This window comes from Pelophylax lessonae (genome assembly GCF_965119305.1).
Source record: "Pelophylax lessonae genome assembly, chromosome: 7".
Classification (NCBI taxonomy): domain Eukaryota; kingdom Metazoa; phylum Chordata; class Amphibia; order Anura; family Ranidae; genus Pelophylax; species Pelophylax lessonae.
Window position 1 is genome coordinate 199,779,507 of NC_138774.1, and position 18,827 is coordinate 199,798,333.

The following is an 18,827-nucleotide window of genomic DNA, read 5'->3' on the forward strand; positions in this document are numbered from 1 at the left end:
AACAAAAATTTTAATGCCTGCACAACAGATTCTGTTCGGCCGAAAATGCGTTATCGGCTGTCGGAAGCATCATACTAACAAGCCTACAATCGGCTGATCGGTCGTCAGCCGAATATTTACGGCCGACAATCGGTACGTGTGTACGGGGCTTAAGCCCGTTGCTTCACCCTGCATGGACAAATAACAGGTTCACTTTTACTTAACCTTTAACATTAATCCGCTAACACTGAGATTTAACTCCTAACGACCAAATCTTAACACTTAACCCTATAACCTCTTAGCCCTTAAACTAACACCAAAAGCAAACCAGTACATTGTCCATTCACCGTCCTCATTTCCTATTTACCTTCACTTCTCAGTTTTGGTGGGTCAGTCAAAGCAAGAGAACCCATGACATCCAGGTATGGAGGTGGGTGGGTGTGACACCTGTCCCTGCCTATGCTGGATGCCTAAGTGCAGTGACATGTAGACAGGTTCTTATCTCTGCATAAGCTCTGAGCTACAGTGAGTCTAAATGTAAACAGGGAGTTAAAGAAAGAACAGGTTCACTTCAATGATATCTTTCTGGCTCCTTAACCTAGTCAGCACCCAAATTAACCATCAGCTGCGGTATTATGCTTATACCTATTGGATCAAAACTTTATGCCCACTGGTGATCCAATGCTTTCTGTCACCAAATTTGTGGCTCCAAAAACATGTCAGCTTACTGTTTTGGATAAATGCTTGTGGACTGCCATACTCACTGAGATTTGCTAAGATCTTTAACCCTAAACAACCAATCATCAGCTGGTGTCAGTGATCTAAGATGCTACATTTCGCACTGCTTTAGTAAATAAGCCTTAACCTCACTGCCAGATTTTCCAACTCACCTACTCCACCATGAAATCCCATTCCTTTCACTGTGGAATGGTGGTCTCACTCTACCTGCTACCTGTACCATAATGCAAAATCATAGGTAAAACAGTAAAAAGTTCTCGTTATGGAAAAGAAGGGCAGACATGAGGACTTGGATGCTGGAGTCCTATAACTTTCAGGAAAAGTCCTACATTTTATTTAAACCACCATCATTAATCTAAAACCGCAATGTGAGTTTTCAATGTAATAACCCTTTAAATGTGTCCTGTTAAAGTGGTAGTAAAGTCTTTTTTTTAAGTTGTACCTACAGGTAGGTGAGCCTATAATAAGGCTTACCTTTAGGTGCAGTAAATTTCTCCTAAACTTGCAGGGTTTAGCAGATATTCACACTGCATGCAGGCGGTAAAGTCACCAGCGCAAGCACTATGAGGGTCTGGCACGGTATATACCGCAGCCAAGGGCTTGGAAGTGACTGAATCGCGGCCCAGGCACCTCATATATCTGAAGCTCAAAAACCCGAAAGAAATACTGGGGGAAGATGGAAGCCCTGTCAGTGGTGACAGTACACCGCTGGAGGGCTTCGTTCTAAGGTACTTATTTCATAATGTGCTAGTATGCGATGCGTGCTAGCACATTATGTCATTGCCTTGCAGGATTTTTTTTTGTTAACGCTGCGGTTTACTACTGCTTTAATTACTAGTTATTGCTGCGTAATGCAAGCTGGTCTATGAAGGCAGCGAATAAGTTAATGTTTCTGTTGACTATCAATAGAAGCAGTTGGTTAGGTTGCACAGGCTGAGCTCAGACAAACAGCTGTATTTATAAGCATGCACTGACCCTCGTTTTTGGAAAGTCAACAGCTCAGCTTTATCTTAACATGCAAAGCCAGGATCCTGACATGATCCAAGAGAAATAAGAGCTGAAACAGCCATTAACCAAATGCTAAATATCCAGCTCTGTTTATGTAAAGCTGGACGATGCTCGCGGTCATAATTCTGACCCTGCTGGATGACTGTAGGGATCCATTCAAGGAGAAAATGTCCGGGTCAACCAATGCCCTGCACATGTTAAAGCACAACTCCTAAGCCATGCATGGTAGTTAACAAATCGAGAGTCTGTATTATGAAAGACAAAATTAGAGGCGCATTTGTCACCAGGACAGTCATAACCTGACAAAAACAACCGTACTGTCTGTGATACTTTTCCTTTTTGCACAAATGTCTAAACTTTCTGGACAAGCTTTCAGGGTGTTCGCTTCTTCTTGGTCTAAGCAGTAATGACACGCAATGTTTTAGCAAAGCTATTCTGCACAGCTTGTTTTTTTATTTTTTTTTTCAAGTAACTTACTTTAGTTTTGCTGTAGCACAGACCCCAAACATGGCCGGCTGAATTTTCCTAGGATTCATTCCCTGTGAGGCACATGGCTGTTCATGGTCTATCAACTTTAACCAGGCAGTGCATGTCTTTTTGTAGTTAATTTGCTGGTTTAACTTGATTAGGGTGCTGGTGCACCTTGGGATACTCCAAAGTAGCAGAAAGAAATAATGGATGACACTTCTAACTGTACTGTCTCTTCAGGGTGCTACTACCCTCTTGAATTCAGTGTTTAGTGAATTACAACACAGACGACCCCATTGCAAAGATAAAGCCTGAGTCAGCAAACTGTAGTAAGCGCTCCCAAAAGGTGGCAAGGACAGTGTCTGGAATCTTTTAGCATTGTACTCACTGTTCCCTGTGTACTTCAATGCTTTCTTGCAGTACCAACCACCCTCTGTACTGGACGCCTCCAGGTTATGTCCTCTGTGGACTTCCTGCACTGTTCTTCAGGAACTCTAGATGTGGGTCCCCTAGCTCTAACTGGAGCTAGGACCCAGATAAGCTTCTTCTAGGCTGCAGCTTTAAGCCCTCAGGCTAGGCCTTCTCCCATAGGTACAAGGATCCTGCTGTTCCAGACCCCAGCCTATTTATACACACATCAGCCCCCTACTTGTCATTCTTCCTTATAGGGATTGGCTGAGGCAGCATGAATATGCAGGTGAGGATCTGCCTCCTCCACCCACTAAATTCTGGAACCTACCAGAATCCAGGGGAAAGCAGCAGAGCCTGCAAACAGCATAAATCAGCAGAGCCAAAAGCAAATGAACACTGCTCCTCTGCTACAGGGAGCCAAAAAAACAAATTTGTCTCAACTATTAGGAGCCTAGTTAGGAGGATGCTGCATTGGGTTTAGTCATTTAAAAGGTTATTTCACCTTTTCAAAAAAAAAATGAAAAGGTGAATTACAGTAACACTGTACACCTTTTCATCCCTCTGGTCTACACTGTACTTTCCACCATGGGTGATGAGCCGTCGGTGCCCATACAGCCAGTGTAGCAGTCCAGATATTCAAAATCCCTGCTCTTATTCATTTTCTTTCTGCTGTGCTTCTGGATCATATCAGAGCTATTCTCTGTGCCAGTGCTAACCAATCAGAATCACTATGATCTGTTCAAGAAAGCTTGCAGAAAGATGGGAAGAAGAGCAGGGATTTCAAAACCCCGGACTGCTACACTGGCTGTGTGGGCACTGACAGCTTATCACTCACTGAGGTAAGTACAGTGGGGACCAGGGGGATGGGGAGGGTGTACGGTGTTAGTTCATCTTTTCATTTTTTTCTGGAAAGGTGAACTTACATGTAGCACTACTCCCTTGGGAGCTGCTGGTGATGGTTTCCCCTGCATTTACCTAGCACCTACCTAGCTAGGAGGGTGCTACATCCAACCCCCCCCCCCACCAATTTGAGCCACGTCCCATTAGCACTGGGGCAGCCGCCCCCTACAAAAATCCTATCAAAAAAACGTAGGAGTATCCCACAAACCTGGAAAAGGGGGAAAAGGGAAACAACAAATGTACAATTAATAATTTAAATGCAAAAATATACGTATCTCTCTATACAATATAGTACACTCTCTATACAATATGGTACATTTTAGGTGCATTTATGGCAATCCACTCTCCACCAAGCAAAGCTTGTTCTGATGGGTAATTAAATCTCAACAACCTGACTAACTGTCTCTAAGCTTGGTATCACCTGTGAAGAAAAGAGAGAGGTTAAACACATCACAAGCATACAGTGATCAACTCTACCTAAATTCTCAAATTGATGAGAAGACCCTCCCTGTGGGGGCGATCCTCTCATCCTATATCCCTGACTATTTCAGTCAGCAGCTTCTGTAGTCCTTGACACGCCGGTCAGTCCACTCCTCCTGGGTGGCCCTGATCCCTGCCACTGACTACCTATTTAGTCCATAGCAATTCTATCCATGGGGGGTCGGTCACTGGAGCCTGAGTGACCAAGCAACCCCAAGAAAGGAAAAAGTATCTTCAAGGGTCCCCAACCATACCAGGGCACCCCCCACCAAACTCTCAGCAGGCTGCCTGCCTACCACTTCATAGGCAGCTTCTTGACATGGACCCAGTCCGGCCCATGGGCCTAAATTAAGTAGTTCCGCTGGAACCTGAGGTAGAACTTTGAACTAGAAGACTTCATTCTTGGTCTTGTGCTCTTTCTCTCTCTTTTGTAATCCAAGACCCTGGCCCGATGGCCCAGGAGGTCTGCGGAAAAGCAACAAGGGTCTGTTTCAACAAAAAAAAAAACTCTGAAGAGAGACGGCCATCTGATTTGAGTCCACTAAGGGCAACTCTGTAGTTCTCAACAGGATAGAAGGGGGAGGGATAGTGGAAAGGGGACATACCCCCCAACAGCTACAGAACTTGGAACTTGCTTGTTTCAATCCTGAATATAGGCTAGCCAGCCATTTGCAAATTTCTTCTCTTAAAGTCCTCCTCAGATGTAGTAATCTGGATTCTCACTAACTTCCCATTTTCATCTCTGACGCGGATAGACCAGGCATGGCCCAATCCGTCTGGGCCGGCAGACCTCCACTCGGTCCAGGTGAATGGACCGCCCATAGTTCCACTGGGTCTTAACTGATAAGAAGTTTTTCCAGAGATCCAACTTGGTGGAATTTCGGTGAGGCTTGGGGACAAACAGGAAGACCCATATGGCTTCATCTCACCAAGACTCTCTCTTCTCTTCAATTTCCAACATGACCTTCCGTGGAGCGTAAGTCTAATCATACCCGTATTCCATAGCAACCTTTCTTTGCACCCACCGCTGCATCCTTGAGAATCTAGGAAGGGTTTTCCAGTTCGCTCTCCCAGCTAGAGAAAATGGGGTCTCCATATGCTTAAATAGAGAGCTGTAGGCCTCATTTTTAATTAAATGATATAATGACTAACATTTTTTAACATCTTAGTCATTATCATTTATTTAAAAATAAATCGTTCTATTTGTGTGCAGTGCAATGTGCGGGGCGCTGGACTAATAGTTTTCTATTAGGTCTGTCAATTTTTAACAATCACACGATTAGAGCCTGAGGCTAATTGTCTTGTTTTACTTTGACCTTGTGGTAAAGAGCACTGCTCCCTGAACCCTCCCACCTTTGATTTTAGCGAATCAGAATTCACTATCGTGTCACTGCCAGTTTCCAGCATCCCAGCCAATCAGGGGGCTGAATATTTGGAACACGGAAGCCGCCAGGTATCAGGGGAGCCGTGACAGCCCAGGCTGGAGGCTCTGTTTGCAGGTAAGGACCTGGAGGGTTTGTTTGTGCCCCCAAAAAAGTTGTTATAACCAGCCCCCACTGGTATACATACCTTTTTTGAAGCCACTCCAGTCCGGTCTCCAGCAAGGAGAACTCTGCAGAGGAGATAGCTGACAACGACTATGAAATGAATGGAAAATTGCGCCACTCATAGAGTTACTATGTGTCTTCCGTTGTCGGCTGCCTCTTCTGCACCTGCCTTCATAGTGAAACCACTGCTGACAGCTCAGGACTGGACCGGAGCAGCTAGATAGGCTAGTCTTAGATTGTGGATGCAAGTAGATTTAGAGATTTTAGTGTTAGGATGGACTTCTACATTAAAGGACCAATAAGAAAGCTCCAGGGGCAGGTGGGAATACTTTAAATACAGACATAATTATTTGAAATGGCCATAGAAAGAGGATCATTAATATATGGGCCTTACTTTATTGTTATTAATGATCTTCACTACAAGGCAGCTGCTTTATTCTCACAGATATTACTTCATCAGGCACTATGGCTGCCTCCATTGTGTACAGAAGACAGGTAGTCTTTACAGTAGGCCATTGCATTGTTGATGGATGTTGTGGCGTGCTCTCTGCGGGTGTCAGCGGGATAAATGCCATGCAGAACACATGGCAGACGGCTGACAATTAGCGCTATTTGAGAAGCAGCTCTCTTCCAGCTCATAGTTGATCTGGCTTCATCCACAGAGTCCAGAGCCTGTGAGCAGTTCCAGACAGAGTCTAAACAAGAAACCCTTTTCTCAGGCCAGCCCGTAGAGTGTGGGAGTCATTTTTCCAGACACAATATGACTAATTGGCTCATACGGCTTTGCTTTCAGATGACGGTCTGGCCAAAGTTCTTTTAATTAGTCCATTAAGTGTATGCATAAAAAATATCCCCCGGTGAATATATCTGCCATTTTTTCTGCCTGGCCTGGCAGTGCATTCTACCTAATGTACCCTGAGCAATTGCTGGCTCTGTAATGAGCTTGTAAAGTGAAATGGTCAGTCTCAAGCTCTCCTTCATTAGCTGTTCTCTGTTATTTCATCCACAGAGGCCCAAAATAACCCATCCAGCACCAGAAGGACAAAGAGTCAAGAGCAGAAACATGGATTGCAATGCACCACAGTTTATTTAACCCGTCCACAGCTTTATGGACAATGAAACAAGGACAGAAAAATGGACTGTAGCCCACTACAGTCCAGTTATCCTATCCACTTCTGATGACAATGAGCTAAGTGTAGAAAAAAAGACTGCACTCCTCCACAGTCCAATTACCCCAACTACATTCCAAACGACAATTAGTTGAGCATATTAAAAGAGACTGAACTCGGCTATAGTCCAGTAAACCCATTCACATCCAGAAAGACGATGAACTGAGTATAGAAAAAAGTGACTGCACTCCAGCATAGTACAATAAACCTATCCATATCTGAGGAAAATGAGCATAGGAAAATGGATGCCCCCCCCATCACAGTTCAACTAACCCAACCGGATCTGCAATGACAATAAGCTGAGAGCAGAAAAATGGACTGTATGCCACCAAAGTCCAATTAACCCGTACATATGTGGAAATAATTTAGCTGAATGTGAAAAAAAAAACAGAATTATCTCTGCTGCAGTCCAGTTAATTCATCCATATTCAGAAGGACAGCAATGCCTCGTTTCCACTGAGCGGTACGGTTCGGTTTGGTACGGTACGCAATTTTGGCCATTTACATTGTCAAAAGTTGTGAATGGTACCCTAATTCCGAACCACTTTTTTGGGACCCTTTCGTTGGGGTACCAAGCACCAACAGGGTGGAGCTACACTGTTGAGGTACTGTTGAGCTTAGGTACTGTTGGCGGTGGAAACGCAAGCCTGATCAAGGTGTACGTTCAGAAACCGTACTGAACTGTACCGAACCGTACCGTACCGCTCAGTGGAAATGAGGCATTAGCTGAGAATCCAGTCCAAGTCTGTCAACCAAATCTGGAGGGACAATGAGCTGATATATCCTCGTGGTTATGAGTAAGCGAGTGTAAACTCTGGAAACGCGTCAACCTTTTGTCCCTGTTCGTGATGTTTTGATGTCCAGTTTTGGATTTACAGTGGTGAATAAACTTCACGTGTTCACTTAAAATCGGTGTGCCGCCATCACTTTGTGTTTGAAAAAAAAAAAACTGATTGTACAATCTCTAAGTATACGCCACCACTAAACAATTTATCTATCCTTTGAAAAGGAAAATGAGCTGAGCATAGACTCATGCAATACTTCGCTACAGTAAATGTTTCTATTCACATCTGGGAAGACAATGAGCTGAACATGGAAAAATTAAATAAACTCCGCCACAGAACAACATATCCATCTACATCCAGAACGTCAATGAGCTGAAGTATAATACCTAACTGTACTCTACCACAGTACATTTCATCCATCCACATCTGGAAGGACAATGAGCTTGAACAACTGACCACTGTACAACTTATCCATCTGGATATCCAACACTTATCCACATCTGGAAAGACAATAAGCTAAGCAAATAAAAGGGGACTATACTCCACCACAGTACAAACTATCCATCCACATCTGGAAACACAATGAGCTGAGTGTAGAAAAACAGGACAGTATTCCTCTAGAATTAGAAGAATTCATCCACCACATCTGGAATGCCAATGAGCTGAGTATAGAAAGATGGGCTATACTACAGTACAATTCATCCTTCCACCTTGGGAAGGACAATGATCAGAGTGTACAATACCTAGTTATACTCTACCACAGTTCAATTTATCCACTCACATCTGGAAGGACAATGAGCTAAGCATAGAACAATTAATTGTACTCCATCACGGTACAAATTAAAACATCTGTATTTTGGAAGGACAATGAGCAGAGTGTGAAAAAGGACCATACTGTGCCACTGTACAGTTCACCAAATTCACATTTTGGAAGACAATGAGCAGAGAGTGGAAAATGGATCATACTCCATGTCTAATGAACCTATCAATATTTAGAAGAACAATGAACTGATCATAGAAATACCCAGAGCTTTTTTTAAGCGGGAACGCAGTTCAGGCGCTTCCAACTACTGACTGTATGTAATGGCAAGGGGTGCTGGAGGGTCTATCCATACTGGCTGCTGGGGTATTTTTTCTAGCTAAAGGGGATATTTTGATGCAGAGGGGGTATATTTTTGCTGAGGAAGTCTATGGTTGCTGGTGGGGGACCTAATGTTGCTGGGGGTGGGGGGTCTTATATTGCTGGGAGTCAGTTGTTGTCTGGGAGGGATCTACTGGTTTGGGAAGGATCTATTGTTGCTAGCTGACGGAGAGTCTATAGATGCTGGCTATTGGGAGATCTTTTGTTGCTGCCGGGAGTCTATTTTTTCTAGGGGGGAATTTTTATTGCAGGTGGTCCATTGTTATTAGGGGGGGTCTATTGTTGCTGGGGGGGGGGGGAGTTATATGGCTACTGGCTGCAGGGGCTCTATTTTACTGCTTTTCTTGTTATGCTTGATAAACCCCATACAAACGACTTATCACCGCAAAATGTTACTTGATTCTGCATTCTCTAAAAGGGCAAAACTGGAAGGTGGGTAGGGGGTGGAACCAAAGAATGGTACTCTGAAGTGCGTAGGGGAAGAGAAAAGGAGTGACTCAAAACGGGGCGTTCCTGCACCTATTCTCTCAGTAAAAAAAGCTGGAAATACCTTAGTACACTATCCAAAGCTGAAGGGCAGGGAACTGAGGGTAGAAAAACATTTTTTTTCCCCAAACCTGTCCTAAGGTGTCACCTTAAAGGGGAACTACACTGTATCTGAGCACCTCAAACCAAAAAATCTGTTTTATTATTTTGTTATATTTGGGCTGGGTTCACACTGGTGCGAATCCGCATCCAATTCACATGTCAGAAGATTGTGACCGTCTCTCAATGGATCCGGTTCATACAGCACCGGGACGGCTGCAGAGTGGTTTGCAGAAGGGTCCTGTGCGTCTTCTGGTCCATTTTAGGTCCAAATTCAGACAAAAATTTGGACTGAATTTGGACCTGAAACAGTGAACAGGGACATACTGGACCCTCTGCTGCAAGCCGCTCCGCACACAGTGTGAACCCAGCCTCAACGCAAACTCCCCCCATCCATCAATTTCTCCATGCTTTTTTTTTTCTGAGAAATTACTTTGAAAAACAACCCCTAGCATTTCTGGCCATGGGCATTTTGTGTAAGGGCAGATGATTCTTGTAGCATTTACTTCCTGGAATCCATCTGCCCTTAGCTCAGGCATGCAGACAGGAGGGTGTGCTTAGATGAGAAAACCCCTCCTCCCCTTCTAAAGACTCCTGGAATGTATGACATCATTCGCCTAGGCACGCAAACCAGGAAGTAACTGAAGAAATGTTAAAAAAACATTTATTTACTAATGCTAGCAGCATAAAGATTAAAAATAATCAATGTTGATTGAGAAAATGAAGTTCCACTTTAACAGAGTTAACAGTGAATAATGCAAAAAAAGGTCAGAAGACAATATAGAGATATGTTAAAATATGTAGACTTTCGTTCCAGAGGTGGAATTTTTCATGTTAATATGTAAGTTTTTCATTTTGGGGTGCTTTAAGCTGAGCATTTACTTGTTACTTACCATCTGTTCTGTAAGCTGCCTTTTGCTTTCAACACTTTGCTGCATTGTTTGAAAGGAGAAAAACTAAGTGCATGAACAATAATAATGTCAATAAATATACCTATGGTTATGGTATATCCCTCGCACCCACAGGAAGGGGTAATAAACGAAACATATATAAGCCAAAAAATAAAAAAAATTTTAAGGTGTAAAATGTGATATTGGATATATGGGCCATGGTATTTTTCCATATATTAATTTTTTAGTGCTGTGTTGGCGATTACCATAACCATTGGACATATGTAAATTTACTTACTTATAATAATTAAGAATATCTGCATTTATCTACCTATAAAAATTTGTAAATATGTCAGAATATATAGCAAGACCCCAGATGTGGAAAAAGGATTCATGGGTTAAAAACTATTGTATTCTTATGTAAGGTGTATATGCTGTTGAGTCAGAATAGACATGGCAGTTCACCAGTTTGGAAATATATTTTTTTATGAGGGGTTATTATCCATATTTTTATATTTTATTTGTGTGATGAAAAGAATCCTTGTGTAGGGTTCAGTATGACACATTACCTGCGGGGGGTGATGGTGTTACGGGACATCTGCTGTAATTATGCACGGTAGGAGATGTAGCCATGCACAAGACCCTCCCATATTCAGAAAGGGGGTGGAGTGAAGGGCGGTGAACATCAGATATAAGAGTGATGAGCGACATGCCTTGCCATCTCTGAAGATGTCAGTGTGCTGACGAAACGCGTAAGTTGGAACACACATAGTGACGTCACGTGGAAAGAGTGGAACGCAAGCCGGAATCACAGCAGTCCACCGCATCTCCAGCTCGTGCCCAGTCACACTTACGGCTTTTAAACATTTCTGTTACCATTGTTACCCATGGATGGGTAACAAATTTTTTATGTACTACACTATCTGGAGTTTCTCTTCCGTTTGTCTCTTACCAGTGCTGTGAACGAGGAAAGCGGGACAGATCATCGTCCCTGAGTGGAGTGACTACACGGGAGAATCAACACCAATTTCGGTCAGAGTGACCACCCAAGCGCTGCATGGTCTTGATGCTATATAGCAGTCAAGACCAACAACATCTGGTGAGTGACCCATTTATAGCCACCTTTGGATATTGGTCGGTGAAGTCTAGTAACCACATGGCTGATGGGGAAAATTGCTTTTAGCACCTGCACTTTATTTTTGCACAGAACTTTCTTACTATTTGCACAAGATATTTATCCATTTTGTGGACTATTTATTATCATTGTCACAAATTCACTTATCACAATTATGTATTTATATTTATAGAGATGCGGAGCACTGTTATTGTCATTATATATGCAATTATGCACTTTATATGAATTTATGCATTTTTTTTGCATTGTATTGGGCATTTATATATAATTTATTTTAGGTAAGCGTTGAAGGTAGCCCCTATATGTAGTGGCTAATTATTCATGAACAATAATAAACCTATTGTAATGAATCTACGCTGTTATAACACGTGTGGCTCCTGGCAAACAAAGTTTGATATACTGAAACCTAGAAAGGTTCAATATCGTGAAATGATGCAGTGCCTATAAATATAACAAAAACATAAAAAAAAAAAAACTAAGTAAACTTTGTTCAATGTGCCAAACATAAATCAAGGTCCATATATATTCAGATAAAGAAAGATCTTCCACCATCCAGCAGATCCTTGTAGTGTAACGAAAACACAGAGGGCCACCACCTTAATCAAATGCACACTCACCAGACCATAAGCTGTAACAGGTACACAGACACAGCATAGTTTCTCAAGCACAAATCCTCCCCAGGTGTATGCACTTCCACTCCGGAATCAGGCATCAGCCAAAGGCAACTCAAGTTGGAACATATAGAGCTCACCAAGGAGACAACAGAAAGCCAGTGATAGTGTAGTATGTAGTAAAAACTCACTGAGAGAGCCGCTGCTGACCTGGGATTGTACAGCACAGTGGCGTCAGCAGTGGGATTACGCCCTGACTAGTTTCGTCCAAAAGGACGTTCTCAAGGGGTTCTCCAGTGTCTCACATTGGCCATCTTTTTGTAGTCCACTTTACCCATAGCTCCCAACTTTTTCAGATGGGAACAAGAGATACCTATTAGCAAAAGTATGTAGGCATAGGACACACCCCCTGCCACGTCCCTTAAAAGAGAATTATACAAAAACAAAATGATTAGGTAAACCTACATGTGTTTTTTTTTTTTTTTTTTGATTACCACTACTATTCCTTTATACTGGCTTTTGAAATTTACAGATGCATACATTTTAGATTTGGATGAAAGTTTTAACACTGTGAAACACTTTTTGAAACATAAAAAGTGCCTTTTTTCTATAAAACTATATAGATCAGTCCAAAATGAGGAACAAAAGAGGATGAAAGAGGGACAGAGGTACTTTGTTCCAAATCAGGGACAGTTGGGAGCTATGACTTTACCCCACCTACAGGAGGAAACAGGCCGCTCAGCCATGTTGCCATAAGGCTGAATTGGCACAGGAACATCCTAAATATATTCAAATTAGATAATAAAATGCTGGTAGGACTGAAACCTCTCTAAGGCTCGGTTTCCACTAGTGCGACTTGCGGTGCGACTTGACACATGTCAAGTCGCATGACAAGTCAAAACCCATTGTTTTCAATATGGACCGTTTCCACTGCTGCGACTCAAGACGCAGCGTCTTCAAAATTGCTTCTTGCACTACTTTGGGCCGACTTTAGTGCGATATGTCCCTCATAGAATGTAATGTAAGTCGCAACGAAGTCGCAGTACACGGTTTTGAACGCGACTTCGTCACGACTTCGTTGCGATTTGCACGGAAGTTTACAGTAAATTTTTTTTATTGTTATGTTCCGCCCCAAATCACATGATCTCTGCACCTCCCAAAAACATCACTTCCCATAGTTAGCAGAGGAGAGGAGAGTGTTATATACAGCAAGCATGCCAAGATCCAGGAAGAATAAACGAACATCTCATGACAATGAGGAGATCATTCGTCTGGTCAGAGCTCGCCCCTCAATATACAACACCCGAGACCCCTTATATAAGGACCATGTGAGGAAGGAGAGAGCATGGCTGGAGATTGCTAGGATCTATTTTGAAAATTGGGACTGTCTTACAGCTACAGAACGGACTGAAAAATGTAAGTGTTTCATATATGCAAATTATCACATTGCTGCTTGCCCCCATATGTACAGTACAGTACCGTTATTTTCTTTTTTTCAGTGCACTCCTTACAAACTAGATGGAGAAGCATAAAGGACTGCTATAACCGCTATCTCAGAAAATTACGAGATAGCGGGGAGTGGTTCTGGGTCCTCCAGAATTGTCCCTTATGCGCATGCCCAGGAGCTGGAATTTTTAAGGCCGGTGTTGGAGATGCGAGAGTAAGTTGTCAGCATTTTTTTAGATACTGTAGTTGACATATAAAATATATTAATATTCCTAAAATTTGAAATGTATTCATTATATTTCAGAACCCAAGCAAGCTGGCAAGACTCCTCACTTGGTTCTGAACAGCAGGAGGGGTCACAGGAGGCGGCAGCGGAGGAGGAGGAGGAGGAGGAGGAGGGATGCCAAGACCCTGGTGATCCTGACCCTGATGGTGAGGAATCAGAGGGAGTAATGTCAAGACCATTGTCCATTATTGATTCTCCTGCTGCGGTGGAGGCTGAACCAGGGCCTAGTACAGAACAAAGGCCTTCACGAAGATCTTCCTCAAGGGCGAATCCTAGGGGTGGTAAACCCATGGAGGAGGTTCTGAAGGTGGTGAAGGAAATGAACGCACACATGAAGGAAAGCATGTGTGATGACACTGCTTTCATGACCGTGTTGTTGGGTATGTGCAAGCAGGTCCCCCCTGAGAAAAAGTATGCACTAAGGATGGCTCTCATGTCAACCGCCCAATCTTTTGTGGTTGGGGAGGCAAGCTCTACAGCATGTATGGAAACCCCCCCCCCCCCACCACACATATCCCCCCAATTACCAGTACCCACCACCACCACCACCACCACCACCAAGTTCACAGTATGGGCACCAAGTTAATCGCCCATACTACGATGAGTATGGCAACATGCCGAATATCTCCAGGCCCCGCATGTTGCACCCAATACCGCCCCCTATTGCCTCCACCCTTGGCACACCAAGACCTTACCAACCTGCTCCCATGCAGGTTACGCCTTTCCCGGAAAGGCAATACCGTCAGGGATCTGCAAGTGATTACCCAAGCCCATCTGGCCCATCAAATATTTCTCATTCTGGGTCCACTGAATCTCCAATTATATACCAGGAATTGTAATTTTTTTTGTTTTTGGTGTTGTTAACATTTTACCTGTTAATTTATTTTTTCATTGTTTTGGTGCTGGTATCTCCAAAACATTGGTGATGTTGTTATAAAAAGTTTATTTTTTTCTAAATTTTGAAAAAAAAAAAAAATAAAAAAAATTACCTTGTTACTCTACTCTGTGGTTTTTGTTTGGATTATTTTTGCTTCTATAGTACTGTCAATAATGTGTGTATGCTATATAATTATATCTACAGTAGAAAACAGCAAAACAGAAGGTTAAGCAATGTATTTTTATTATAGCTAGAACTGGAACAATATGCAGACTTTGGTTATAATTGCACAGAAATATAAGGAAAACATAACAGAATTTTATTCAAAATTGGACTGTGTTGGAACGTGTGATACATTATGAAATAGCGTCCAGCTGCCAGGGGACAGAACCAGCAGCAGACATGAAAAAGGATGTGAATCCCTCACGCACAGTAGCACCATTGCTTGTGCCCCTACTGGCACTCAAACTTGCACCCTCCATGTCATTCATGCCACAATCTTCATGATTGTACCCATCACGAAGTGCAACATAGTTGTGAAGAACACATGCTGCTTTGACTGCACATATTGCATTATCCATTTTTAAATTGATAGATGTGTGCAGGAACCTCCACTTGTTAGCTAAAATTCCAAAGGCGCATTCAACAACTCGTCTTGCCCTGGTTAAGCGGTAGTTGAAAACTCTTTTTTCCACAGTCAGAGACCGATTTGAATAGGGCCTTAAGAGATGATGACTGAGAGCGAAAGCCTCATCTCCAACAAAAACAAATGGCTGTGGTGGTCCGTTTGTCCCTGGTAGTGGACAGTCCGGTGGCAGCTGAAGTCCATCTTCCCTCAACATTCTTCCGAATGTGGATCTCGCAAATATGCTCGAGTCTGAGCTGCTTCCATACGAACCTATGTCTACATAGCTAAAACAGTATTTGGCATCAGCCACTGCTAGTAAGACAAAAGAAAAGTATTTTTTGTAGTTGAAGAATTTACTTCCACTGCCAATGGGCTTCAATATTCTAATGTGTTTTCCGTCAATTGTACCAACACAATTTGGAAAATTGCAGTGGTCCCAGAAATATTCTGCTATCTTGCACCAGTCTTCTGTAGTGGGTTTCTTCAGGACCAAATCCTTAAGAACATTCCAGATGGCTCTGCAGGTATCATGGATAATATAGCTGGCAGTAGTTTTGCCAACCAAGAACTCATAATGTAAACTTGTAAAGGTATGTCCAGTTGCCAGGTACCTAAAAATAAAAAAATAATGTTAGAATGATGCATAAACTGGCTTGGACGAAGGTACCTGAGGAAATGAAGGAAGAAGATAGGCAGGAGAAAGACACTGTTGAAAAAAACATGGCAAACATAATCACAACCACTACTACATATATGTTACATGATAATTACATGATAATGTGTCTCTCCAAATGCCTCAGGAGGTAAGTAGGTTGGAAAATTTACCTCAATGTGATAATCAGTCTTTCTATGGGCGGAATACTCCTTCTGAATCTAGTGTTTTGTCTCTCTAGATGTGTGGAGAGCAGAGCCAACAATTCATCAAAACTGTAAAAAAAAAAAACATATATGGCATTTATCAACATTATCCATGTAAAAAATAACATACATAGAGACATATTTGTTAAAGAGTTGACATGAACATATGTTCTGACCTTTTAATTGACATCCGTGTGTAATTAAAGAATTTGTCTTCATGAGCACGGAGGTCATGATAAAGGATCCTGAACTGGCCTCTCTCTTCCCTTTGGGAGATGACAGGATGGATCCAGAAGCGATGCCTTCTCCTTCTCCGGTCCTCTTCTTCCTCATCAATAACAGCTGCTACAGCAGCCATAATTACTGCTGCTCCAACATACTGCATAGCCAACATGTTTCCTGCAACATACACTACTATTCCAAAACAGGAAATTACATCACTTGCAGGAAAAGGAATCTTTTATGTGCAAGTCGCATACATCAAAGTCGCAACAAGTCGTAGCCGCAACAAGTCGTTGTAAATTCGTACACAAGTCGCGCGTTTATCAAAGTACAAAGTCGCGGGGCGTGGCCGAGCAGCGGATGTAGCCGGACGTGTGAAGCTCTCGCTCCGCCGAACATCCTGTGCTATCATCCTTTTGGACACCCGATCGATCCGATCTTTTTCGCGGGACTCGTCCCTCTGTGATCCCCGGAGCTCCTGGCCTGTCAGGTGGGTCCCTCGAGCCGCTGCAACATGTCATCTCGGCAGACGACCGGCCGCCATGCTCCTGACCGCCAAGCCCAAGATGGCGCCCAGCTGCAGCGAGGCACACAGAAGCCTTCACATAAGGAGGCTGCCCAGAAGCTCTTCTCGAAGCCTGCCACAAAATCGGCCCCTAGTGTGACGACCGCTCCTGCTATCTCTCCTCCGCCGCAGTCAGATGCCGACGACACAGCCCCGCTGGGTGACATCTCTGCGCACCTTTCTGCCTGGGACACTGCAGGTAACTTCCAGTCCTCCTCCCCTGTGCCTGATGCTGAGCCCACCCTGAGGGACATAATGGCCGCAGTCACCACCAGTAACACCTCCCTTGCTGCTCTTACTGTAGAGCTGAGGGGTGTTAAGGCTGAAATCACTTTCATAAGGCATGATATGCAGAAGCTCAGGGAACGCACTGCGGCTGTGGAGGGCAGGGTCAGCTCCATCGAGGATGATTTACCCCCCCTTCAGAGGGAGGTTAAAAATACTGCACTTCTGGCTGCCCAACAGGCGGCCAGGCTGGAGGACCTTGAGAATCGGATGAGACGCAATAATGTGCGAGCTATTGGCATCCCAGAGAGGGCTGAGGGGAAGAACCCTGTTGCATTTATTGAGAATTGGCTGCTGGAAACTTTTGGCCGGGATTCTTTCACTCCCATGTTCTCCGTGGAAAGAGCGCACCGAGTCCCCATGCGCCCCCTCCCTCCTGGAGCGCCTCCCCGCACTTTCATTTTTAAATTGCTTAATTTTAAGGACAGAGATGTTATCCTAACCAAGGCCCGGAGCCTACAGGACAAGTTGGCGATGGACAACTCCAAGATCTCTCTTTTCCCGGACTACTCCGCAGAGGTGCAGAGGCAGAGAGCGAGGTTTGGAGAGGTGAAGAGGAGGTTGAGAGAGATGAATTTGCAATACGCTATGCTTTATCCTGCTAAGCTGCGAGTGGTGGCGCGGGATGGCGTGAAATTCTTTGAAAGCCCGTCGGCTGCGGCACAGTGGGTGGAGGTGGAGGGGCGGGCGCAGCGCCCCGACCGGTCTCCACGGCCGGGGGATCCTTGAGGCCTAACCTGTGGCCTAGCTGTGACCTGCATCTACTGTTGCTGATCGGGTGGTCCCCGTGATACCCCTATATGGGCGGAGGCTGCCCTATCTACCCGGACTACAGTTACCACCTTTGGTGGTCTTGAACGCTGTTCTAGTGGAGACTGCTATGCCAGCTGCGTCTCCCACCATTTTCCCCCCTATGGGTCCTGGTTGGACGGACTTTGCCGATGCCCGACGCTCACTGAACCATGTTGGCGGTGGGCGCTCTAAGGATCCCGAACCTTCTGTTGACTGTTACCCCTCCCCGCACCTGTTTGTCCTGTTTTGCACCCTCTTCCTCACCACTGGAGATGACTATTGCAACCCTGCTGCCCCTGTTTGGGCCTCCTGCCCGGATGCCTGGAGCCTTCTCTGTGCCTGCTGGAGACTTGGTCTACCCCTTGCTGTTCGCAGTGCCTGGCTGATGCCCCCCTCTGTTCCACGTCCCTCCTTGCCCCTTTTTGTTGTCCTGAGATGTAGTGACTTCCGCTGCTTCAACATCCTTTCGTGTCCATCATACCTCTTGAATGACCATGGCTGATACTTTATGCTGCGTTTCCTGGAATGTGCGTGGCCTGAACAATCCGCTGAAGAGAACTGCTGTCCTCCGCAATCTAAAAAGACTAAAAGCGGACGTTGTTTGCTTGCAGGAGACCCACTTAGCTGCTGACCCCCCTCCCAGTTTGGCCCCTGGCTTGTACCCACATCAATACCATTCTAGTTACTCTACATATTCCAGGGGTGTGAGTCTGCTGATAAGGCGGGGGGTTAATTTTGCCTGCTCATCATCCTATGCTGACCCCGAGGGTAGATTTGTTATGCTAGTGTGTACTGTTGGGGGTCTGTCCTGCGCAATAATTGCTGTGTATGTGCCTCCGCCGTTTTCGGCTGGGATCATTGGTCTGCTGGCGGAGAGGATTGCTGGCCTTCCTGCGGTCCCTCTGCTGGTTGTTGGTGACTTTAATGCCACCCTGGACCCCTATTGGGACAGATTTACCCCTCGCTCCGGGCCCCCTCAGTCGATCGGCAATGGGTCTCCCTTTGCTCGGTTGATGGGGGA

The 18,827-nt window shown here is 44.3% G+C and overlaps 1 protein-coding gene across 1 annotated transcript; it reads right to left on the minus strand.

Annotated features, from left to right (window-relative positions):
- Nucleotides 1–3,899: 3,899 nt before the first annotated feature.
- On the minus strand, nucleotides 3,900–16,983 carry LOC309560575 (uncharacterized protein; the record flags this gene model as incomplete). The annotated part of the gene is made up of 3 exons (XM_082264200.1): nucleotides 3,900–3,925; nucleotides 14,926–15,467; nucleotides 16,907–16,983. 3 exons carry the CDS (start codon nucleotides 16,981–16,983, stop codon nucleotides 3,900–3,902), a joined length of 645 nt encoding a protein of 214 aa, XP_082120326.1.
- Between the last annotated feature and the right edge of the window lie 1,844 nt (nucleotides 16,984–18,827).